This window comes from Anthonomus grandis, chromosome 9 (assembly GCF_022605725.1).
Source record: "Anthonomus grandis grandis chromosome 9, icAntGran1.3, whole genome shotgun sequence".
NCBI classification, from domain to species: Eukaryota; Metazoa; Arthropoda; class Insecta; order Coleoptera; family Curculionidae; genus Anthonomus; species Anthonomus grandis.
In genome coordinates this window covers 26,094,615-26,117,324 of record NC_065554.1, presented here as the reverse complement: position 1 = coordinate 26,117,324, position 22,710 = coordinate 26,094,615, and the positions used below count along the sequence as shown (strand labels likewise).

General features: G+C 32.7%; 3 protein-coding genes across 6 annotated transcripts in view; 2 read left to right on the top strand and 1 right to left on the bottom strand.

Moving 5' to 3' along the window:
* Positions 1–2,441, top strand: part of LOC126740593 (uncharacterized) — a 71,287-nt gene extending 68,846 nt beyond the window's left edge. For all 3 annotated transcript variants that reach the window (XM_050446683.1, XM_050446681.1, XM_050446682.1), the window contains exon 4: positions 1,810–2,441. In XM_050446683.1, coding sequence (XP_050302640.1) covers positions 1,810–1,838 — 29 coding nt within the window. In that variant the 3' untranslated portion in view covers positions 1,839–2,441. The remainder of the gene's footprint in view (positions 1–1,809) is intronic.
* The window catches only part of LOC126740597 (nuclear migration protein nudC), an 81,438-nt gene extending 77,882 nt beyond the window's left edge, over positions 1–3,556 (bottom strand). Inside the window, exons 1-3 of the mRNA XM_050446690.1 lie at positions 3,372–3,556; positions 3,119–3,196; positions 2,710–3,063 (exon numbers count right to left, since the gene is read on the bottom strand). Coding sequence (XP_050302647.1) covers positions 2,710–3,063; positions 3,119–3,196; positions 3,372–3,455 — 516 coding nt within the window. The 5' untranslated portion in view covers positions 3,456–3,556. The remainder of the gene's footprint in view (positions 1–2,709; positions 3,064–3,118; positions 3,197–3,371) is intronic.
* A 79-nt stretch (positions 3,557–3,635) lies between these two features.
* Positions 3,636–22,710, top strand: part of LOC126740592 (protein mahjong) — a 39,785-nt gene continuing 20,710 nt past the window's right edge. For both annotated transcript variants that reach the window (XM_050446679.1, XM_050446678.1), the window contains exons 1-7: positions 3,636–4,007; positions 5,352–5,502; positions 5,560–5,697; positions 5,786–6,247; positions 14,474–15,087; positions 19,449–19,587; positions 21,827–22,634. In XM_050446679.1, coding sequence (XP_050302636.1) covers positions 3,898–4,007; positions 5,352–5,502; positions 5,560–5,697; positions 5,786–6,247; positions 14,474–15,087; positions 19,449–19,587; positions 21,827–22,634 — 2,422 coding nt within the window. In that variant the 5' untranslated portion in view covers positions 3,636–3,897. The remainder of the gene's footprint in view (positions 4,008–5,351; positions 5,503–5,559; positions 5,698–5,785; positions 6,248–14,473; positions 15,088–19,448; positions 19,588–21,826; positions 22,635–22,710) is intronic.

Sequence of the window (22,710 nt, the reverse complement as noted above, 5' to 3'; positions counted from 1 at the left end):
AAATCCAAATGATTTTAAAAAAATGAGGGTAAAATTGGCATCACAGTTATTTAGTCATTCTGTTTCCATTGCTATACATACCTATACTGATTTTAAAAAAAATATCAGTTGAGGCCAAGACAACAGCAAATTTCATAAATGATATGAATCAATTATTTGACATTTTAAATTAAGCATTTATGGGGACCGAAAAACAAATAAAATTTTTAGAAAAAATGGATAAACTTTTTTCCACCTTAAAAGTCATCGGAAAAGTAAAAAATAGAAAAACAAACAAAATAATCGAAAAAGATGTAACCAAAACATTAAGATTTATTTATGGCTGGAGGTTGACCATATCATCAACAATAAAATTATGGGCGGTATTGAAATCTAAGGGTTACACATTTTTATTAACACAAAACCTTAACCAAGATTGCCTGGAAAATTATTTTGGACAAATCAGGAATGCTTGTGGAAATGCTAAAAATCCCATTCAGTTTTGTAGGGCTTTTAAAAAGCTCTTTGCTTTAAGGTATTGTGATGAAAAGGAAGGTTCCAATTGTTTAGCGGATGTAAGTGATATATTACTCACCATAACTCCAGATTTAGTAAAACGGGTATCGGTTTTAAATCCAACAAAAAATTATACACCAATTTTAAACATCGACAGCAAAGATTATCAAAATTTACATACAGAAGAAAGCAACGCACTAGTGTATGTAGGTGGATATTTATTACGAAAATGTAGTTTTAAACATAGTTGTGATGTTTGTATTAATTTTTGCAGAGGTGATGATGTGCATGATAAAACTACAATTTTTTGTGAAATAAAAGCCTACGAGGGTAGTCAGGGACGATTTGGGGGATTAACTGTACCCTCAAAGAGCTTCAATGAACACATAATCTTACTAGAGGATGTTTTTACCAAAAAATTTAATAATATTTGTGTAAAAGATAATGCAGGAATTTATTTAAAAGAAGAATGTGCAAAAATACCATTTTCACACCCTTTTCCAGGACTCAAATTTAAGCGTTTTATTAGTAGAAATAAAAGCAAAGAAAAAATGGCGACTGGATGCATACATAAATATATTACCTATTACCTAGTTGTTGTTTATTTAATGTGTCGCAATGAATAAGCGTCAAAACTAATCAAAATATTTTAAAATAAAAAAACCTTGATTTTACCCAATAATATTATTAAACTTAATACTTTCCTTATTGCCCCCCGTAAACGCATTTCTAATGTTAACTTTCTGGACGGACTTGTATCCTGTCATGCGAGGGATGCCGGCGTAGTTTACAAGTGATTTACGACCGCTTATAAAAAAAGGCGGCATTTTGAGGCGATCAAAGAAGTGATTCTACTTGTTGAAATCTATATACTTTGCTAGAGTTAAATTTCCTTGCATCTACATTTATGAGTGTTTAATTTACATTGTCATTTAGATCTCCTAGTTTTAAAACTTATTCAGATATACACCATTGAAAAACCAGCCTTAGTAAGAACATTATCACTGACTTTTCGTAGCCTCTCTAGAATTAGACAAGGCTCTACTACTGTGTCCATTGTTCTAATGTGATTTCACTCCATATAAGAAATCTTGAAACCAAAATATTTCTTAAGAAAATTAAAATATATTTGGTAAATGGTTGACAAATCCTTGCAAAGTGATTTTAATTTTCTTTGAATGATGATTTTTGAATATTGTTCTTGTTGTATTGAATAACATTCTTATGTAAAATGAATTATTACTCCCTGTGACAAAAAATTAATTAAATTTAATTCATTAATCTCTTTGCTAAATTTATGTTTTCTTATTGCAGTGAGGGCCAGAGATCAAAGAAGATACTAATAACTGCCAGAGTTCTCCCGCTTCAAAAGAAACACTTAGACCCAGTGGGCATTACTTACTAAATTCTGTAGTTTATTTGGCAACACTTCCAAGGCCCAACGAACTAAACCAGTTGTGCCATGAATTTACATTTCTTGTGCTTTTTTTTATTTTTTAAGAATAATTTTAGTGTATTTATATTAAAATTTACGAAACGATTTTTTGCCAGTGCCATGTCAAACATTGATCTGTGTCATTTTGGCATTTCGAGACCACTGCCTCGGAAACTTCTCCAGTTTCTGACATTTTGTAGGTTTAATGGTAATTTTATATATACTAAGGATTTTTAATTTAGTGTTTATTAAAAAATTGTACTATTATTAGATATTGCACAATTTTAAAATTAGTTCTCATAAAATGTAGTATTTGAAAGTGTGATTATTTTAACAATTTTTTTTTGTGTATTTGTAGAGTAAATTTAGTACTTGGTTAAGTACATACTGTGATATGTAAGAACATTTTTCTCATGTAAATCTAGGTAATATTGTACAGTATTTATGTAATAATTTTAGGTATTTATGTAGAATTTAAAAAAAAAAAACATATAAATGTGTTTTAAAAGCATGTAATAGTGTTTCATTGCTTTTTAACCCCTATTTAACCCCTATTTAACCCCTTTCTTTATTAGTTTATGCCAATATGATTTTCACCTAATTCCAATTATCATTTAACTAACTAAAATATGAATTCTTAGATTTACCTAGCAGAAACTGGAAGAATTTAATGAATTCAGTTAAATAATAAATAAACAAATCTTCTAAAATTCATTTCTAATATAACTAACTGATTAAAATTCTAATATAAAAATACTGTATAAGAAAAACTCACTTACCTCAACATCCTGTAAGGTTTGTGTCCACTTATACTTCTCCAAGTCGCACCCGTTGCCACTATTAGGCTTCAATTTCCCTTTTTCGCTCTCATCTTCATCTTCTTCAATCTTTTCTGCTACTTTTGTCGGTGAATCTTTACTAGTTGAAGCCTGCGAAGTAGCTTTCTTTTGATCCAACTCCTCCTGCAACTTTACAGCTTCTTCTTCAGTAAGCTCAGTTATTTCAGCGGATTCCACTGGTTCAGGCTCAACTCTTTTAGGTTTTTTGACCTCTTTCTCTTTCTTGCGCCTCAGTTCATCTTCGTGGCTGGCCCTACTGAGCTTTTCATGTTTTCTAAAGGTGTTCATAACAAGCTAAAAGAGAATCAATTAGGGGCCGAATAAAGTTAATGGCTAGGTTTACAGGTACCTTTTCCCAGTCTCCTTCATTACCTCCGGTAAAGAAGTCAGTTTTGCGGCCTAAGAAGCTTACAAAAGTGTCTAAAAGCTGGAAAATTAACATGATTGAGTCTAGTGGTTAATCAGAATAACTGTAATATATTTTTTTCTGTAGGAGCAGACTTTAAACTGATACAGGCCTATAGGATAGGTTTTACTTTTCTTTTTAAGGCAAAATTTGAGGTTATAGCAAAGACTTCTATGTAAAAATGATGTTTTTATACCTGGTGAGCACCTTCTGGGTGGTGTTGTGCAATAGTGAGGAACAGGGAATCAAATTGGTCAGTTTTATCACCGTCTCCGCTCATTTTCGCAACTTAAACGTTTAAACAGTGCAATATTATTGACTAAACAACTCTGGCTAACCGGCAGACTTTTTATTTTTCACTCTTCTTCTTCTTCTTCTTCTTATGTTCTTTTTTCCTACCAACTGCAAATTTGACAATCGAATGTCAAATTATCACTGTCATTTGTCACCGCACTGACAACTGTCAAATGCAAAATAATTTTTTTGTCCAGAAGCCATTATTAAACAAGAGATTCCAGTCGAAACGTATTTTTTTCCGATATAACGCACAAAAAATGTTCGTACATATTAAAACGGTCTAAAGAAATTCGAAGTACACTATTTTTTCTCAAAAGCACGTGAATAAATTGGGTATTTCATAGTTTTAACATAGCACTCCTGCGGGAAGTGAGGTTATAATTTTGGCCTCATGTAGAGTTTTGTTATTAACAATTTGTGTGAAAATGAGCGATAACGGAAGCAACAACGTAGTTACTGAGGTCTCTGGACTTATAAGGAGCTGGGAGGATGAGTATGCACAGCCTGGTTATGATCCCGTGCATACTCTTAGGAAGTAAGTCATTACAGTATCATCCCTTAGTGACTCCCTTGACTGCTTACAACATGTTTTTGTGGTATTTAACCTTATATAAAGCTTCTATGGTCTTCTAGATTTCTGCACTCAGTGGCCCTTAGTTTTTGTATCTGATAGAATGAAAAACTTTATTTCTTCATCTTTCTTGTTAATAATAACATGTGCAGAACTTCATTCATATTTAATTAAAGTTACATTATACCTTACCATGAACTTTGAAATCTAAACTGACACTATTATGTTACAACTCATTATGTAGATGAATATCACTCATTTGCTAATAAATCTTACAAACCTGGTGTTATTACTAATCGCTGACTAGTAGTTTTATAAATGTTTGCTCATAGATCCACAAGTCTGAATGAACAAGTTCTTTTCTTTTCAAAAATTTTCTTAATATTTTCAATTTTATTAATATGAACTTTAAAAAACAGTCAGATGACCATGCAATGCATATTCTGAGATAGACCAGACTTTTTAGAATATTATTTCTATGGTCACAAAAAGATGATTTAGAATGCAACAGTACTCCAAGATCCTTTACCAATTCCACCCTTATTAATAACTTAATTGTTCCTCAGTACTAAACTCAAAAACACCCTAAGAATCCCACTTCCTTATTGTATTGATATTTCAAGAGATAGGCATATATTATTCAAATTTTTTTCTCCAGGAATATGATTCTTTGACTTTTTGTAACTCCAAAACTTATTAGGATTATTCTTGTCGATTTATCTTTGAAAGGTAGTTCATTGCCAGGTTAATGTTTCACTTGATTTTTAAAACACTTGACTTGCTGAAAAGTGTTTGCCGTTTCTGCTTTAATTAATTTATGGAGTATATTTTTTACTTTTAGCTTTTATTTTAATCTTTGATAGGTAATCTTTGTTCTGATAATGATGAGCAGGAATTTTTTTAGATTGTATCTATTTTTGTTTTATTGCTAAGTTTTCTTTTGATATTTATTTATATTATTGTTATATGATTTGTTAATAAGGTCTATTAATATCTAGATAATGGATGGCGGATCTGTGGTTGGTGAATTTGGTGTTAAGGTATCACTGTGTACTCATGTTAAATTTTTCTTCAGCTTTGCCAACAAGTTACTGTATTTTTAATAATAAAGCATATTTGATTGATTGATATGTTCTTGCTTGCAAAATTATGGGCAAAATGATTCAGTTTTAATGCAAAATGCCAATAGTGTACATAAAATAACCTTATATAATAATTTTTTAAAGAGATATATTAAACTAGACCAATCCAGCTGGGAACAACCAATGAGAGTAGTTCAACATGAAATCAAATCACAATCTCTTTTAGGTTGGCCGAGATAATAGAATTAGAAACAGAAAACTACCTAAAAATGGATCCAGACCCCTTTGATGAGAGGCATCCGTCAAGGTCTGACCCCGAATGCAAACTTGGCCATATTCTAAAAATTGTTTTTCGTAAAGATCTATTTATGAGTAAAGTATGTGCCTTATTTTGTGCATTTTTATTCATATAAATCATTTAATTTATTTTTTAGTTACTCAATGATTATTTAAGGGATACATTTTATAGTAGAAACAATATAACAGATAGGGATATAGATCAATTAAATATTGCTGCTTGTAGGCTGTTATTAGATCTAATGCCTGGACTAGAAACTTCTGTAGTTTTTCAGGTAAGTTTTAATATTTGAACTCAATGTTCATTTTATTATTGATTGCCCTGATCTTTGCCCTTTTGTAATTGATTTAAAATAATTTTAGGACATGGATACACTTATTCACCGTCTAATAAAATGGGTTACAAACTCAATAGAACCCCTTCAAAGCTATGCTACTGGAGTACTTGCCGCCGCCATGGACATTCCTGATATAGCAGCCAAGTTCAGGGAAGAAAATGGGAGGCTAGTGCCTCTTTTATTGGCCCGACTTAAAAGATTAAAAAGCTCCTCAGAATTCACTAAAACTCTTTCAACAAATTTAACCAGGCCTTTTGCCCACTTTTCTTCCATGAGTTCTCCCCCATACCGAGGAGATGGGGTGATCAAATTGAATTCTCCTGCTGGTAACACCTCACTTAATGGGGTCAGTGCTGAATCAATTTCATCTCCTCCTCCTCCTTCATCTTACAGGGGTGATGGGCTCAGATTAAATTCATTTGTCAGTAACATTTCAATTCATAATGTTAGTACTGAGTCGAATTCATCCATTGAAAATCTTGAACAGGTAAGTTAGTTTTGGTTTAGGTTTTTTTTTTTTATTAGTTTTAAATAACACGTTCTATTTACTCATAAGTCGATATCACAATAACATCGCTCAGTATCAAGTATTCTTTTTAAGTACTTCCAAATAAAAGACCCTATTTGAATGGTTTAAAGGTGCAATGTGAATTCGTAATATGCTGTCGTAAGTTGAAGTCAAATTGAACTTAACAGAACATGTATGCAAAAATTATGTTTTTTGTTCTTGGCGGCAATATGTTGAAGTCAGGGGTGCTAAATCTAATGTTTATACTAACACAGTGGTCTGTGGGGTTCCCCAATGCTCGAATTTGGGTCCTGTTTCTGCAGGTAATTCAAAGAACTTATGCTTTGCTGATGACTTTATAATGTACATGGAAATAAGTTCAATGGAGGCTTGTTATACTATAATTTAAAAAATTGGTGCTCTGTGTCTTTACCTCTTAATAAAAATATAATCAAATATTCTTACAGTATTAATGGTGCACATTTACAGGACATGTAAGCATTATAAAGACTTTGGGGTCATAGTAGACTGTAAACTGGCATTTACAGATAGCATTATTGAATCGGGTAATAAGGCATATAAAATAATGGGATTTATTTTTAGACCTATTATTCTTGTCTTAGCATTGAGTGTTGTCTAAGATTGTTTGGCAGTAAGGTGTTGCCTCTGCTGGAGTATGGTTTCATTGTATCGTCTCCACAATATGAGTTATTGACTAAAACTATAGAACGTGTGCAACGTAAATTCGATAATTTTTTTTTTCAAAATGTATGCTTATTATCTGAATCACAGCTATAATTACTTATTATTATTGCAGGAGTTTAATAAGCTTTCTTTGTAGTATCGTCACACTAAGATGTATCTTGTATACAGTATTGGCCATAATAGTTGAAACTTTATTATATTTTGTGTGCCTTTTAATTAGCATTTTATTTTCTTTTATAAAGTTGTTGTACACGAAAAACTAGGGTTAATTAATTTAAATGTTGACAAAAATTCAGCACCAGTAGTAGTTCGGAATAAAAATTTAAAAAAAGCTGGACAAAATACTTGGAACTAAATGATTTTTATTTAAAAACGACATAAAACATAACTTATTGAAACCATAATATTATAATAATTAATATTTGGTATGGTAACCGTTTAGCATAAGCATTAATTACTGCCTGCATTCTTCTGGGCATTGATTCAATCAAATTTTCAATTATTTGTCTGTCAATGTGAGTCCAGGCTTGAACAAGCTTATGAAATAGTTCATCAGCATTTTTGACTGTTCCAGATGCCCGAATTTTGCGATCCAGATGTTCCCATAAATTTTCAATCGGGTTTAAGTCTGGACTCTGGGCCGGCCACTTTAAAACTGTGATCTTTTCTTGGTCCAACCATTCTTTTACCAATTTTGATGAATGTTTTGGATCGTTATCATGCTGGAATACAAAATTTACTGGCATAGACTCAAATGTGTAAGGCTCCATTATATTTCGCAAAATATCCCGATACATAGATCGATCCATTTTCCCCACAATTTTATGTATTGGCCCAGTACCATACCAAGAAAAGCATCCCCATACTATTACATTACCACCTCCATGTTTAACCGTAGGTCGGATAAATTTTTTCTTGAGTCTTTCACCTTTTGATCGTCTTACATGAAGTATTCCATTACTGGAAAACAGATTGAACTTAGATTCGTCACTAAATAGCACTTTTTTCCAATCTTGTACAGTCCAGTTAAGATGATACATTGCAAATTGTAGGCGTAACTTGACATTTTTCTACGGCAGCAAAGGTTTTTTAGCAGGTCTGTAGCTGTTAAGTCCACCATAACACAATCGCCTTCTTACCGTTCTTGCAGAGATATTGGAAGGGTCACCTTCATTTAATTTTTGTAAAATTTTGGAGGATGACAAAAATGGGCCATTCTGGGAAATTCGCCTCTCTACACGGGCAGTCGTCTCTTTAGGTCTTCTAGTGCTTTTACCTGGTACCACATTTCCAAATATATGATATTTCTTAATTATCCGTGACACGGTGTTCTTAGGAACGTTTAGTCTTTGAGCAATATTACGCTGCCTAACACCCTGATTGTAAAAGTCTAAAATGCTTTGGCGAATGTCGCTGGAATAGGCCTTGCCTTTTCCCATGGTAACACAAAATAAAATAAATAAAAAGAACCCACTTGCACACTGGTGTGTCAAAGACTGCCTGTAAAATACATCTTTTATAAAAAGTTCCAGCACAAAAATTTAAAGTATTTCTTATTGTCTGAAACAAGATAAGGTTGATGGTATGCTTTTTTGTTTACTTATAAATATGTTTATTGATTGGATGTACAAAAATAAAATATAAATTTAAAGCATTGGAAAAGTTTTAAATTTTTAAAAGTTCCAACTTTTATGGCCAATACTGTATATGCACAACATTTTTACCAATAAATTAATCTTCCGAATGATTCTCCCGAAATCCATCCAACGATTCCATTCTTTGTAAATACTGGTAGCACTAAAAAAAGAAATACTTTTAGCTTGCACTTAAAAACATTTTTAAGAGTTCACCAATTAATAAGGTGTTACAGAATATGATGCTAATCTTAAGAGTGTTAATCCTTAGGAAATTTTAAGAACTTTTGAGCTACAAGGTATTAAAATTTTGAGATAAAAATCATCTCTTTATCATAACTAATTAATCTTTATCATATCTAAATAAATCATTTCCTTGATATGTTTTAACACACACCCTCTGAGTATCAAGAGCCATTTGTTCATGTAGGAGTTTTTTAAAATTTTAACCAGTTGCGTCCGTACAGGAACATAGACTAAATATTTTTAAAAAAAATTAGATACGCCACTGGTTTTTTATAAAATAAAATCTGTTTTTTCAATCCCCATTCATTTTAGGACAAATTGGATTTTTTATCTTTTTTTGGTGAGACACGCGATTTTCGCGCAAAAAAAAATAAAAACATTTTTATGCATGATCACTTTATAGGTAAAAAAAATTGAATTTATTTATTTTATATGTACATAAATTATTTTACCATTAAATTGAGAGAACAATAATACATGAACAAAAATGAAAATAGTTTAGATTAGCTGTTGAAAGTAGGGTTTCACGAGATTCTCGAAATTCGAGATTTCTCGTCTCGTCTCGTCTCGATTTCGAGACGAGACAGGTTGTTTTTTCGAGACGAGATCGAGAAAATCACTTTGAGATTTTTCGAGATCGAGAAATTTTTTCGAGATTTCTCGATCTCGAAAGACTGTAGATGCTGCAATAACTCAACAGCCTTTAAAAAGTTAGAAGAATGAAAATGAAAAACTATGTTGGGAAATAAATTTAATTCACTTTAAACATAAGAAAATTAACAAAGCAAAAGAAACATGTAACAAAGGTAAAAACTCAAATAATTTTATATTTTTAAAGGAAAAAAAATTTTTAACTAAAACATAAATTCTAAACATTTAAAAATGAACAAAACATGAAATAAAGATTAATAGAAATACGAAAAGTATAGATAACAAAATTATTGCTTATGCACTCATAAATATATCTTTGTTGCATAGCCAAGAATTTAAACATAGTAAAAATTGAGCCGATTCTCCAGTCAATCGGCTCCGTTCTTTTCTAATTGTCAGTGTTGCCCTTGAGAACAGTCTTTCTGCAGGAACTGAAGTGGCTTGTATACCTAAAAAATCACGAGCCATTTTTGTTAAATTTGGATAAATGACTTCGTTCTTTCTCCACCACTCTAAAATATCTTGATTGCCTTCAGCTCTCTTAGATAAACAATATTCATCAATTTGTTTTCTCCAGTTCTCTCTGTCGCCATTGCTTTTTTCAAACAAACTTTGCAGATTAAGGTCATCAGTATTGTCATCAATATCATCGGTAAAAGGTTGAGATACTAAAGGCATATCAATATTAGAACTAACGTAATACATTTCTTTATACAAGTTTTCGAATTTAGTTATGGCTTCTTGTTTTAAGTTTTTTTCCCAGTTCGTAAAGTTAAATGTCTCAGTCTTATGTCGTCGATCCAATATTAATGCAACACAATATATCCAATTGGTTTTTGAATAGTGTTTGACGATTTTATCCCTTGCTACTTGAAGAGCTTCTATAACTTTTTCGTCGGTTGTAATTATCCAGTCCAAAAGCCCAGGTTTACAATTTATCTAGAAGCATATTAACTCCTAAGACGACCATAGGTAATGTGCAGTATTTTTCGCCTTGAAATGAATCGGATAATGTTTTAAAAACTTTTAAATAATTGAAAATTCTGCTTACTAGCTCCTATCTTGAGACGAAATAAGATACATAATCCTTTAAGTCATCATTATTTTTACACAAAATATTTAGAGGTTTTTTCATTCTTAGAGCCCAGTTTACCATATTTAATGTTGAATTCCATCTCGTTTTAACATCAATTACTGGCATCAACATCGTTAAATCGGCAGACTTGCAACAGTTAATAAATTTAAGCTTAATCTGTTCGGATCTTTTAATTTTAAGAGCTAGCGTTCTAATATTATCTACTGCCGATTTATTGTTTACATCAACAATTTCAGTATCGGCAAGTTTTTCGTAATTCTCGTCTTCATGATCACAGAAAAAATGTCAAGGTCTTTTGCGTCTGTCACGCTACTGTCAGCTTTTATAATTTTAAGTAGATCTTGTACTGCTACATTTAAAACGTGACTAAAGCAAACGAAATGATTGTCTTTACTGTCAAAATTTTCAATCATGTTAGATAAATACTGAGCAAATGTAAAATTTGATGTTGCACTATCTGTAGTTATACCTGTTTAATCTCATATTTGTTAATTACACTGTCAAATATGTTGGCTATTTCGACACCCGCATGCTGTCCTAGCGCTGGGATAAAATCTAAAACAACACTTTTTAATTTCCAGTCTCGATCAATAAAATGAGCTGTGATGCCGTAAAACTTGCTGGACTAACTAAAACTGGCATTGGATGTCCACGAATCAATTGTTGTAGATATTTTAAAGCAGTTATTGACTCTAAAATAATTTTTGAGTTGTTTATTTATTATAAATTTTTGTCCGTAAAGCATTTCGTTTTGGTAACTTTGCCTCCTTATTTAAAAACGAGAACAGAGTACATGTTTCATCTTCAAAAAATCTGAATTGAAGATATTTTTTTATGGCCAATTCTATTATGAGATCTTCAAATTCTAGTTGATTAAATCCTCCAAAAGTAGATGTATTAGACGTAACCTGAAACAGATTTAAGAAATCTGAATAACTCTGATGAAGGGCATATTGAGTTATAATACACCAGTAACAATACGAGTTTGGTTCCCCGACGTATAGTACGCATACAAGTATATAAATGTAAATGAAGAATATTTCAGTGATGTAAATAATTACAATATAGGCAAAAAATGTGAAAACTTACCCTCGAACGATTTAGCATTGTTTTTATGTCGACTTGACTTTGACCTTGGGCTTCAACAAACGAGACTCTCGAAATTTCGAGAATCTCGAATCGAGATCATCAAGACGAGATTTCTCGTCTCGATGAAAACCTAGTTGAAAGTGGTCACGACCTCTAGGTTTTTAACACTGTAGCTCAAAAGTTAAGAGTTACAAGTTTTCTTTTTAAAATCATCTTAAGGGTTAACACCCTGAGCATCAGCATCTTTTTCTGTAACACCCTATATAAACTGAGTAACTTTTGTCAAAATTTATGCTAGTGACTTGGATTTAATTAGCGCGGCTAGATTCACAAACCTTGTAAATGACACATTGTTTGATTCTTAAATACTGTATAATTTTCGAGGTATACTTTGCATTATTTATTTATTTTTGCCAGATAAATGTATCGTTTTGGCTGTGTAGATATATGACTTGCTTTCAATAGTGTTTACTTCTATTTAAATATTTATTACTGTTAGAATTGTATCTGTAATTGGCCTCTTCGATGTTGATGCATTATAAATAAATTCCTATAGAAAAAATTTTTTCAGAAATGTAATTAGTAGACACATTTAAGACACTTACAGCCTTGTTTGAAAGTTCCTTTACCTTTCAAGCCGTTTATTTTTGTAATCCTTTTAAACCTAACTATAATATTTTTATTCTCAGCTGTCGAAAGATATATAAGGAGTTGTTTTTGGATAAACAAATTGTCACTTAGTTGCTGTTTTTCTTAACCTTTAGCCAGTGCCTTTTCTTTAAGAATACAGATATCCGAATGAATCAAAAAACAAGTTATTAACAAAAGATGGGGCTTGAAAATGCAGCAAAAAGAATCATTATTCGGTTGTGAATTTTTTCTACCGGGTGTTTAAAAGTTTAGAGTAAAATTTAACTGTTTGCAATACTGAAAAAGTTTTCGTAAGCATTTTTTCGTTGTATATCCCTCCTTAGTTTGGTGAGCTTATCAGGCAGTACACAACCTGATTGTGGAAAGAGTTCAGCATACATTTTTAACATTTTATGCATTCAGGATGCGTTTGTTTATTGGTGATCACTATTATGCAATAATTGAGAGTCGTTTATATCTGGTTATGTTGGAACGTACAAAATATATTGGGTATGATGTTCGTACATAAGCTTAATTGATGGTTACATAGATCGTAGCACCTTGTTGGAGTGCATAAACTTAGATTTACCAACTAGGATTAGAAGGGGTGCCATAGATTGTTACTGTAAGCTCATGAATAGTTATAGTATTTGGCATGTCAGTGAATTTATTTAAGAAGCAATTGGTCAATGAGCTTGGAAACGACAATTCGATTATTTTTTAGTAAAAAAGAGCAGGCTCCAACTTAAATTTAGCAATTTATTTCAGTTCTCTAGCATTTATAGTTACTTCACAATTAATTTTCAAAGTTCGAATAAATACGCCATGTTTAATTTTTTCCTTGTACCAGCGCGGCCGGGATGATACGTCACAGGCGCCCAATTAGTGGACGCGACGACTGACGCTAGCATGTCGTCCGCGCACGCTGCTTTGCTTTGGTAATATTATTATGCATGTTTTTGCTGTTGTTTGTGTTTTTCAAAAGTTCATATGTACATATGTTCTATGTCGAAACACGCCTTAGACAAGGCAAGGAAAATGGTTGGACCGGTATTAGCCTATATGTACAATGTTAACGAAGTGAGCCGAATTTTTCTCGCATTATGGTGACATGCTTACCTGTTTTTGAATGCATTTTAAGAGATTCTTGGTTTTTTTTAAGTAAAATTTTTGGTTAAATCTATACTTTTTGGATATTACATCAAAGTGGGATGTTCAGTGTTTTGATTTAAATTTCGTAATCAAAATAATTGCCAGATGACATTTTTGCAGATTTGGGGGCAAGCAGCTCGTTTCAGGTGCGTGATTACAGACCCACTCATTTTCCTAAGAAAAATGCTTAGTTTTTGAAAAACAGGATGTCAAAGTAAAAGTTTATTTTTATTTATTTTTGAATAGAATTTATAGTTTTAAAATTGTCTGACTGACCACGAACAAATCCCTGCTCCATTGTAATTAGTCAACAAGCAAAATAAGTCAATAATAAAAGTTAAAAGTCAAAATGTCAACAAACAAAACCACCCTGTCAAAATAACGCCTGGGCACTAGGCTGTGGCTGGCTGGCTAGCGAGCGCTCTATAACACACCGTCGCGTCGCGTCGGCGTCTATGACGTAGTGCGTAATTGGGACGGAATCTCGGGAGGTATAAAAAACCCCAGACTAGCAGCCTTATAACTTTGCAAATACTTACCCTAACATCTTGAAATAAACGTCATTGTTCTTATAAACTTATGTTGTATTTATTTTTGGGAAAATATATATATATTTTTTTTAATTTTCCAAGCCCATTCTGTTATTTAGTTTTGATGTTTTAAGTTTATTCGATTTATATATTACATATTTTTGTAACTTGATTTGTTTTTGTTATAAAGAGGATTAGTTTTGGGTTTTTGATTTACTACTTATGATGCTTATCTTGGATAACTTTGTAGCATGCTCTAAACTTATGTAATGGGGTATCCCGTCATTAATTAATAAATAAATTAAAAAAATATATATTATTTTAAGTGTAAAAAGTTGACCAAACCCTTACATCTAACTGGTACTGTACCATTGCAATTAATTCTTCAAATTGGCATTACCGACTGTGTTATGTTTATACTTTTTTTGGGTTATGTGAGACGGTTTAGTCCTTAAATAAATGTTGTTTTTAGCCAAGACACACCGAGGAAGACACTTCAAATAAAAGAAAAAGACAGTCGGATCACGATTTCACGTCACCCCAGGCCTCCGACACTGACAGTCATAGACGTAAACGCGCCCGACCCGATCAAAACAATTCCACAACACCGACGCCACCGTCCCCCCGGAAAACCAACACGGTCCTGGGGGAATCGAGTAATTCATCTTGGGCGGAACTGGAAACGTTTATGATCGGCACCGTTCAAATATTCCCGCCGACGATCGCCACCCGGCAAATTTTAATTTTGCGATATTTGACGCCCATGGGCGAGTACCAGGAGTTCCTGGGCCACGCCTTCCAAGACAACAACGCCATGGATTTGATATTGACGTACGTGAACGTCAGAGCGACTAAAGAGTCGCGGTTGGCCTTCGAGGCGTTACGATATTTGGCGGCGTTGCTTTGCCATAAGAAGTTCGCCATCGATTTTTTGAATAGGGGCGGACTGGAGGCGTTGCTGGAGGTGCCGAGACCCTCGATCGCCTCCACCGGGGTCGCGATGTGCTTTTATTATTTGGGGTACCTCGAGGAGGCCATGGAGAAGATTTGCGTGATGCCGCAGTTTATTATCACCAATTTTGTCAAGTAAGTTTGGAAATTTAATAAAAAAACTTTTCACGAACCCAATTCATTATTTAATTAAAGAGCTAACCCAAATATCAAATGCTACAGCTACATGCTTAGATCCCATTTTTATTAACTGTAATAACATTTGTCATAAAGGCGGCTCTATCCCATAGCACAAACATATATCAGAATATCTGATTGGCATATTCATGTGGGAATCTTTAATTTTGTACATATTTTTTTTTATCATACCTTATCTTCTTAATGCAATAAATATCTCTTATATTATTTACAAACGAGACCGCCCAAAGTAACAAATAAAAACAAACGGCAAAGCATTTCTAATAATAATCGTCACGGCAAGCCGCCAAAGGCAATAACATGGAAATCGAAGCGTTTTTAAGAAACGGCTTTCTTTGCGGTAGTTCCAGGTATTCGAGTTCGAAGCCGAAATGTTGATGTAAGAACAAAATCGGGGGTTTTTAGTCTCTGTTTAGATTTGAGTAGCGAGAGTTGCGCGGCGGGACGTTAAAAAATATTACGACGATAACGACAAAACGACGTTTATATATTAAAAGTTTTTCCCGAAAAGACGGAAAATCAAGAGACGCTTGATTTATTATCGGGAGTGCTTTTATCTGTCTTGACATCATAATCTAGACGGGGTTTTGGTGTTATGATTTATTTAAGATATAAGACGAATAAATTTAAGAGGTTACTCAAGACGTGAGTACAGAAGTATTCTTTCTTAGATGTTTATTTCAAATAATCATCCGTTGTTCATGTTGGTTTGGCTGTGTTACCGCTGTGTCGAATCTTTGTTAGATTGTTTGTGCTGCTGTTTGTAAAATCCGTATAACTTTTGACTTTATTATTAAACCTTATTTAATTGATACCAGAAACTTTTATTATCATAACCCTAGACATTGATAAATTCCTACATTCATATATGCCAGAAATATCTTTTTATTATACGGCTTATTAGCCATTTATCATATGGCTGCAGTATTTTTTATCTTTTAAAATATACAGTGCGAATCTGTAACTTCGAATAAATTCGAAAACATCGAACGCTCGGACCTGTCAATTGAGATTGTAAGTTGCTCATTTTTTACAATAAAAAGTTTTTATAAAGGGTGTGCGATATAGGCGGGGCTAATAATAACTTTCTTATTTTAAATGGGACACGCTATATGTTATTATATTTTTAGTTTCTCCACAAAATTCCAAACAAAAATTAATAAAAAAGAAACTGAGAACATGATACAAATCAAGGGTAGAAATTAAGTTCAAGTTGGTAAAATCGGACGGAGACTAGTTACTACATATTAAAATTATGTCACCAAACAAGTATCATTTTAATTTAATTTTTTCTTTTTTATTAGTGAATGCACAAGTGGATCTGATGATTCCTAGTATGAGCGAAACACGTGTAATCCTCTGAATTTAACTTAATAAATTTGACACCTGTGACTTGGAGTTTGTTTTCATTACTATTTAATGTAAGCCGGTCTTTTTGAGCAAAGATGGACTTTTTCTTCAAACCACATCCTTAACTCGTTCTTCAAAATTAGAAAATATGATTAGTATACCTACAAAAGCCATAAGTATGCTAATCATATTTTTATTAGTAAACCAACACAGTGTAAATAAGATTTTGTGTGTTGTTTTAATCACTCAGTTTAATTTATTTTTATTTTTTAAGGGCTTAGTTGGATAAAGGATCCTCTAATTGCCCACGTTTCGGCTTATATTAGGTTTTCTTCAGGGCGAACAGACAAAGCAAAGCTTCTCGCTAAATTGGTAAAGTGGAACTTAGCTGTTTCAAATGATTGCATTTAGTTTATTTGTTCTTGAGGATATATATACCTGCTGGTGTATAAGTAACAAACAGTTAAGAGTGATCGAATATTGTTTGAAAGATAAACTGGCTCAATGCAGTAAAAAAATCTATTCGAATCATATATAATTGATTTAAATAGATTTTTTGGTAAAATATAAATAGTTTGAAAGATGTAACCACTGGAACTACCTCAAAAGGGAAGACTATAATCTAGGAAGACTAATAAACTCAGGTTACTTTTAAACAGTAAAAAAATAATAACAGTTAAAATTCTAAAGCACCAAAAATAATATAGAAGATGAAGGTTTTATGTATAACATATACCATAAACAAAACCTAATAAATGAGCACATACAATTATGAATTTGCAGATAATATTACATGAATTATCACATGACAAATATATAATATTGATGGTGTAACAGCCAATATGATTAAACAGTGTAGCCCTTTCATAGATCCTTTTATTACAAATATTGTAAATTGTTGTATTGAACAGAATTATTTTCCAACTTCTTGGAAAAATAGTGTAGGTTTGCCTTTACCAAAAAATAAAAATCCTACTATATATAATGATTTAAGAATTATATCTATATTACCGGCTATGTCAAAGATTTTGGAAAAAATATTACATCAACAAATGTATAATTACTTTAATTTAAATGCGATTATCCCAGACTTCCAAAATGGTTTTCGAAAAGCACACTCGACGGTTGGAGCTTTGGCAGTTGTTACACGTGATATTATTCAAGCTTATGATGAAGGTTTAGAGAGCGTTCTAATACTTTTGGACTACTCAAAGGCATTCGATACGATTAATCACGAACTTCTGATCGCCAAGCTTAAATATTATGGATTCAGTGCTGATGCTCTGGCTCTTGTGACAGCATACATTTCAAACAGAACACAGCGAGTTAAAGTGGGTGAAGAGTATTCAGAGGAGTGTAGAGTGTCATCCGGAGTGCCACAGGGGTCAATATTGGGTCCACTTTTATTTATCATTTACACTGCTGACGTCTTAAGATCTCCTCAGTGTTGCAAAGTTCAAGCGTTCGCTGACAACACTCAGCTTTATTGTCATTTTAATATTAAAAATCATAACCAAACAATAGAAAACATAAACAGGGATCTGCAATTAATAACAAACATTTCAGAGGAACATTCATCATTAACTTATGTTTTTTGGTCGAAGAAAAAGTAAAAATATATTTTCAGTTCTTAGTAATATAAAAATAAATGGTTAAAAATTAAATTCTGTGAAGAAGCACGTAATTTAGGGGTAGTAATAGATACTGAATTAAATTTTGAAAGCCATATTAAAAACCTTATTCAAAAAGCATATATATCATTAAAACAATTATATAATAGTCGTCAAATTTTAAGCGTCGAATTAAAAAGAAAGCTATGTGAAACCCTTGTTTTGTCTCACTTTAATTATGCAGACATAGTTTATGGCCCGTGCCTCAGACATTGTGACAAGTTTCGAATACAAAAAATCCAAAATATGTGTTGCCGTTTAATATTCAATATTGGAAAATATGATAGCATATCTTATAAAATTAATGAAACTAAATGGTTAAATATGACAAATCGAAGGCTATTACATCTTGGAATCTTTTTTCATGAACTTATAAATAAACGCAAATATATTTCAACGTGCTTCATAGAAAAAATCAAGACCAATGACAGTGTACACTCTAGAAATACTAGAAATAAAACAAAGTTCGTGATTCCTAAAAATAAAACAGCCTTTTTTCAAAAAAGTTCTTTGTATACCTCTGTTCATCTTTATAATTCTTTGCCCGATTATATGAAAGTATTTACAACAAAAAAATTTAAATCTGTGTTAAAGTCTATAATAATGAGTAAGCAAGTACAGGACTATAATTTGACCCACCGCTAGTCTGTCGCCTGCTGTCCGAAGCGTAAAATTTTCTCAGCAAAGTGACCATTTCTTTTTGATGTTTTTGTTTATTTATTTATTTTTTGTTGGGTGTATTACGGAAACATTTTCAGGTTCCTTTATATTTGCTTTTTTGAGCATTTTTTTTTTCTTTAATTACTGTTAACTATAAGTTAAGATTACATTATTTAAAGTGCGTTTCAAGTGCATAATTATTTGGCACATGTGTGTTATTTAGCATTTTTTGAAATCTGTTAGAGGGTTGAGTTTGAATAGCCAAATGATAGGTTAAGAAACATATTATACAAATATTATGTAATGAATTTTTGCAAATAAAAGTCGTTTATTATTATTATTATTATTATTATTATTATTATTAATAAATAATAGATGCTTAAAAATAACAGCTTCTTGACTCCTATATAAAATTGCGCATTATATGCCAAAGACCTAGGGGCAGGTGATTATACATTTTATGCCTTCATATATCATTGAATTTTTAGTCAAGGTGTTTCTTGGAATGCACAAGCCCAAACTAACCAGGAAAATACATAAAAATAAATGTTTTTTTTTTTAAATTCCTGTACTTAAAATTAATATTTGACATTGCATTATTATTTTCTTCTTTCCTAGATACGCCCTTTGGCTCCTAGAATGCTCCCACGACTCGGGCCGATGCCAAGCCATCATGTTCTTCGGTCTAACGTTCCAATTCAAAGTCATTTTGGACGAATTCGACGCCCAGGATGGCCTTCGAAAGCTACACAATGTCGTAAGTACCTTTAACCCTAAAAACGACCCTCTAGTTTCTCGGCAATGCTTTAACTCGAATTGGCCCTACCAGTTCTAACGTTTTGAGCTTAATTTTTACTAATATATGTGAATGTAAGGATGCTGTGGTAGAAAGCAATCATGATCATGAAACTGTATTTTTTAATTCTGGAATTTCTAACAAATGTTCCGACGATCAGAGTGGTCAGCTTAAAAGAAATTGTTGTTTTACTAATATAATTGATTTTAAATGTGTCCTTGAGTGTGAAAAATGGGCTGAGGTCTGGAAGGAAAATAATTTTAATGTCCATTTTGACTTATTTTATTCATCATATTTATGGTATATTTTAATTTAAGTTTTTCGTTAAAATTTTCACATCCAAATTATGGGTAACGGATGAAATTAGAAAATCTTGCTAAAGTTTAAAATATTTACACCGACGACGGCGTGTGATCCCGGAATTGGCGACGACATATATAAAAGTGAACGTGCCAGGCATAAACTATTAATTAATCATAGTAAAAAACAATTTTATCACCATAAAATAACAAACTCGGAAAATCCTAGCAAGACAATGTGGTGGTCTATCGTGTCTGAACTAAATAACAATAATAAAAAAAAATTTTTTTTGAATTTATTATAGAGAATAACGGCTTATTAATTACAAATCCTATAAAAGTAGCTAATTATTTTAATAACTTACAATTATTTTAAGCACTTTAAAACAAAATAAAGATATTTAATCTAATGTCCAGAATGTTTCTTTTGCATGTTTTTTGCATAGTATGAGCATTGTGCCTTTCAGTGAGGGTGTGTGAAGTCCTAAATATTATAAAAAATAAAAAGTCTGGAGGACCTGATGAAATTCCATTATTAGGGAAATACATTACATCGAAAAGGGAGTATTTCCAAACTCATTAAAAAAATTGTAAGGTTATTCCTGTTTTTAAAAAAGGCAATTCTAATTTAGTTGAGAATTATATAGGCCAATAGCTTTAACTTCCTGTTTCTCAAAAATATTTGAATATGCAATGCTTGATAGGCTTTTAGCTTATCTAGTAAAAAACAAAATATTTTCGGAAAGACAAACATGGTTTTCTGTTGGGTAGATCTACCTCGTCTGCCATTTTGTCGTTTTTATCTGAAGTTATCGATGCACTTGAGGCAGGTGAGCCGCCCTGTGGGGATCTTTTGCGACCTAAGCAGGACGTTTGACTATGTCAGTCTTTTTAGCATTTCGGACGCAATACGTGGAAATAAAAAATAAATTAGGTTCATATTGTTCAAACAATATTTACACTGATTGGGGAGTACCTTAAGGTTCGGTGCTCGGGCTTGTGTTGTTTCTTATATTTGTAAATTCATTGCCTACAGATTTACTGTATAGTCACGTTACTATGTACGCGGATGATACTTCGCACTTAATGTGCACATTACTGCGGAAAAAGCATTGCACGAGCTAAATGACTCGTTTACTCTAAATGAACTTTTTCTTAATACCAAGAAAATAAGTTATATGGTTTATTGCACTCATCGGGGTCAATTAAATCTTGATCTTGACATGCATTTGAGCAATAATGGTAGTTTCTTGCAATGTCAACAAACAATAAAATTTCTTGGCTTGATACTATATGGCACTCTTTCGATGGAGGCACATTGCAATGATTTGGCATTAAAATTAGGTAGCCTTTGTTATGCCATAAGAAATATTAGGTCCTTAATGGATAAAAACCAGTTAAAATCCAGTTCACTCTAGGATTCTGTATGGGATCCAATTCTTTGGGTTTTTTCAGCGTTTGCGTGTCGTGTATTTATTGGTCAGAAACAAGTTATTAGATGTATGGCGGGAGTACCCCCTAAAACTGGTAAATCGCTTTTGAATAACTTTGAGATTTTAACTGTTTCGTCTATGTATATACTTCAAGTGTATTTATTTGTTTTTAAAAATCTTAATTTATTTGTGACAAATGGTTTTTTTAATAATTATTTAACTAGACTAAGAAATGATTTAAATTGGTTGCGTACTAGATTAACTCTTTCCAAACATTTTATCCTGAAAATATGTCCAAAAGTATTTAATAAATTGCCAAATAACATAAAAAATTGCAATAGGTAGTCAACATTTAAAATGAAATTGAAAGCTTTTTTAGTTTTGAAGTGTTACTATGATATTAATACCTACCTTTCGGAGTACTGTATTGTGTTAATTTTGGATAAAAAAGATTTGAATTTTTAACAGATCTCCACGTTACCGATCCTCCAACCCGATCACGACGCCAACGGTCAACCGAACGAGGATCAAGAATGTTCCGCACGTCAAATCGTTCGGCACGTGTGTCTGGCCTATCGACGCTACCTGGAAGCACATTTATACCATAAAGCGGAACCGATTCAACGGTCCCAGTTACGTTTGAACCCCTCCGCTCCCGTGATGCCCGTTTTGCCTCCTTACAAAGCCTGTAAATCCTCCCCCGAGGAAATCCAGCAGTACATCGAACTATTACTCGAACACATGAGCTTCAGGTCGCACTGGAGCCCAGTGGATCAACTACTGAAGCTCGGCGATATAAATTTGCTGTTGCAAATCATCGCTCTGGCTTATGAGTGGAATTACGGGGGTCGAGGAGAAACGGTCAGATCCGCTCTGGAAGTTTTGGCTATAGCCTGCGTTATGCCCAAAGTTTTACTTCTTTTGTGCGAACGAGTAGATTTGCCGGAAGAGAGAATTACTTTGGGGTATAATATCATCATTGGGGCGGCAGAAGGTGGGATAGTAAGGGACAGTGAGGTGGAGAAGGCCGCCCTAAGGGTGTTGGTGAACAGCGTTTGTGCTCCGTTGAATCGACCTGGTGGTACCGTGTCGAGGTCCACTCAGGTGGCTACGAATTCGCCCAGTAAGAAGACGAAGTATAAAAGCTTTGAGGAGCTCATTCAGAAGGTGTGGGATTGCGTACGATCGAACAGCGGGATTATGGTGTTCATTCATCTGATAAATCGTAAGATTCCGATTACGGATGCCGATGAGATTCGCACGTTGGCCTGTAAAGGTAATTATTTATTTACTTAATATGTTTAAGGCACTATTACGTTTATTCCTTAGTATAACGCAATTTATTTCGGAAT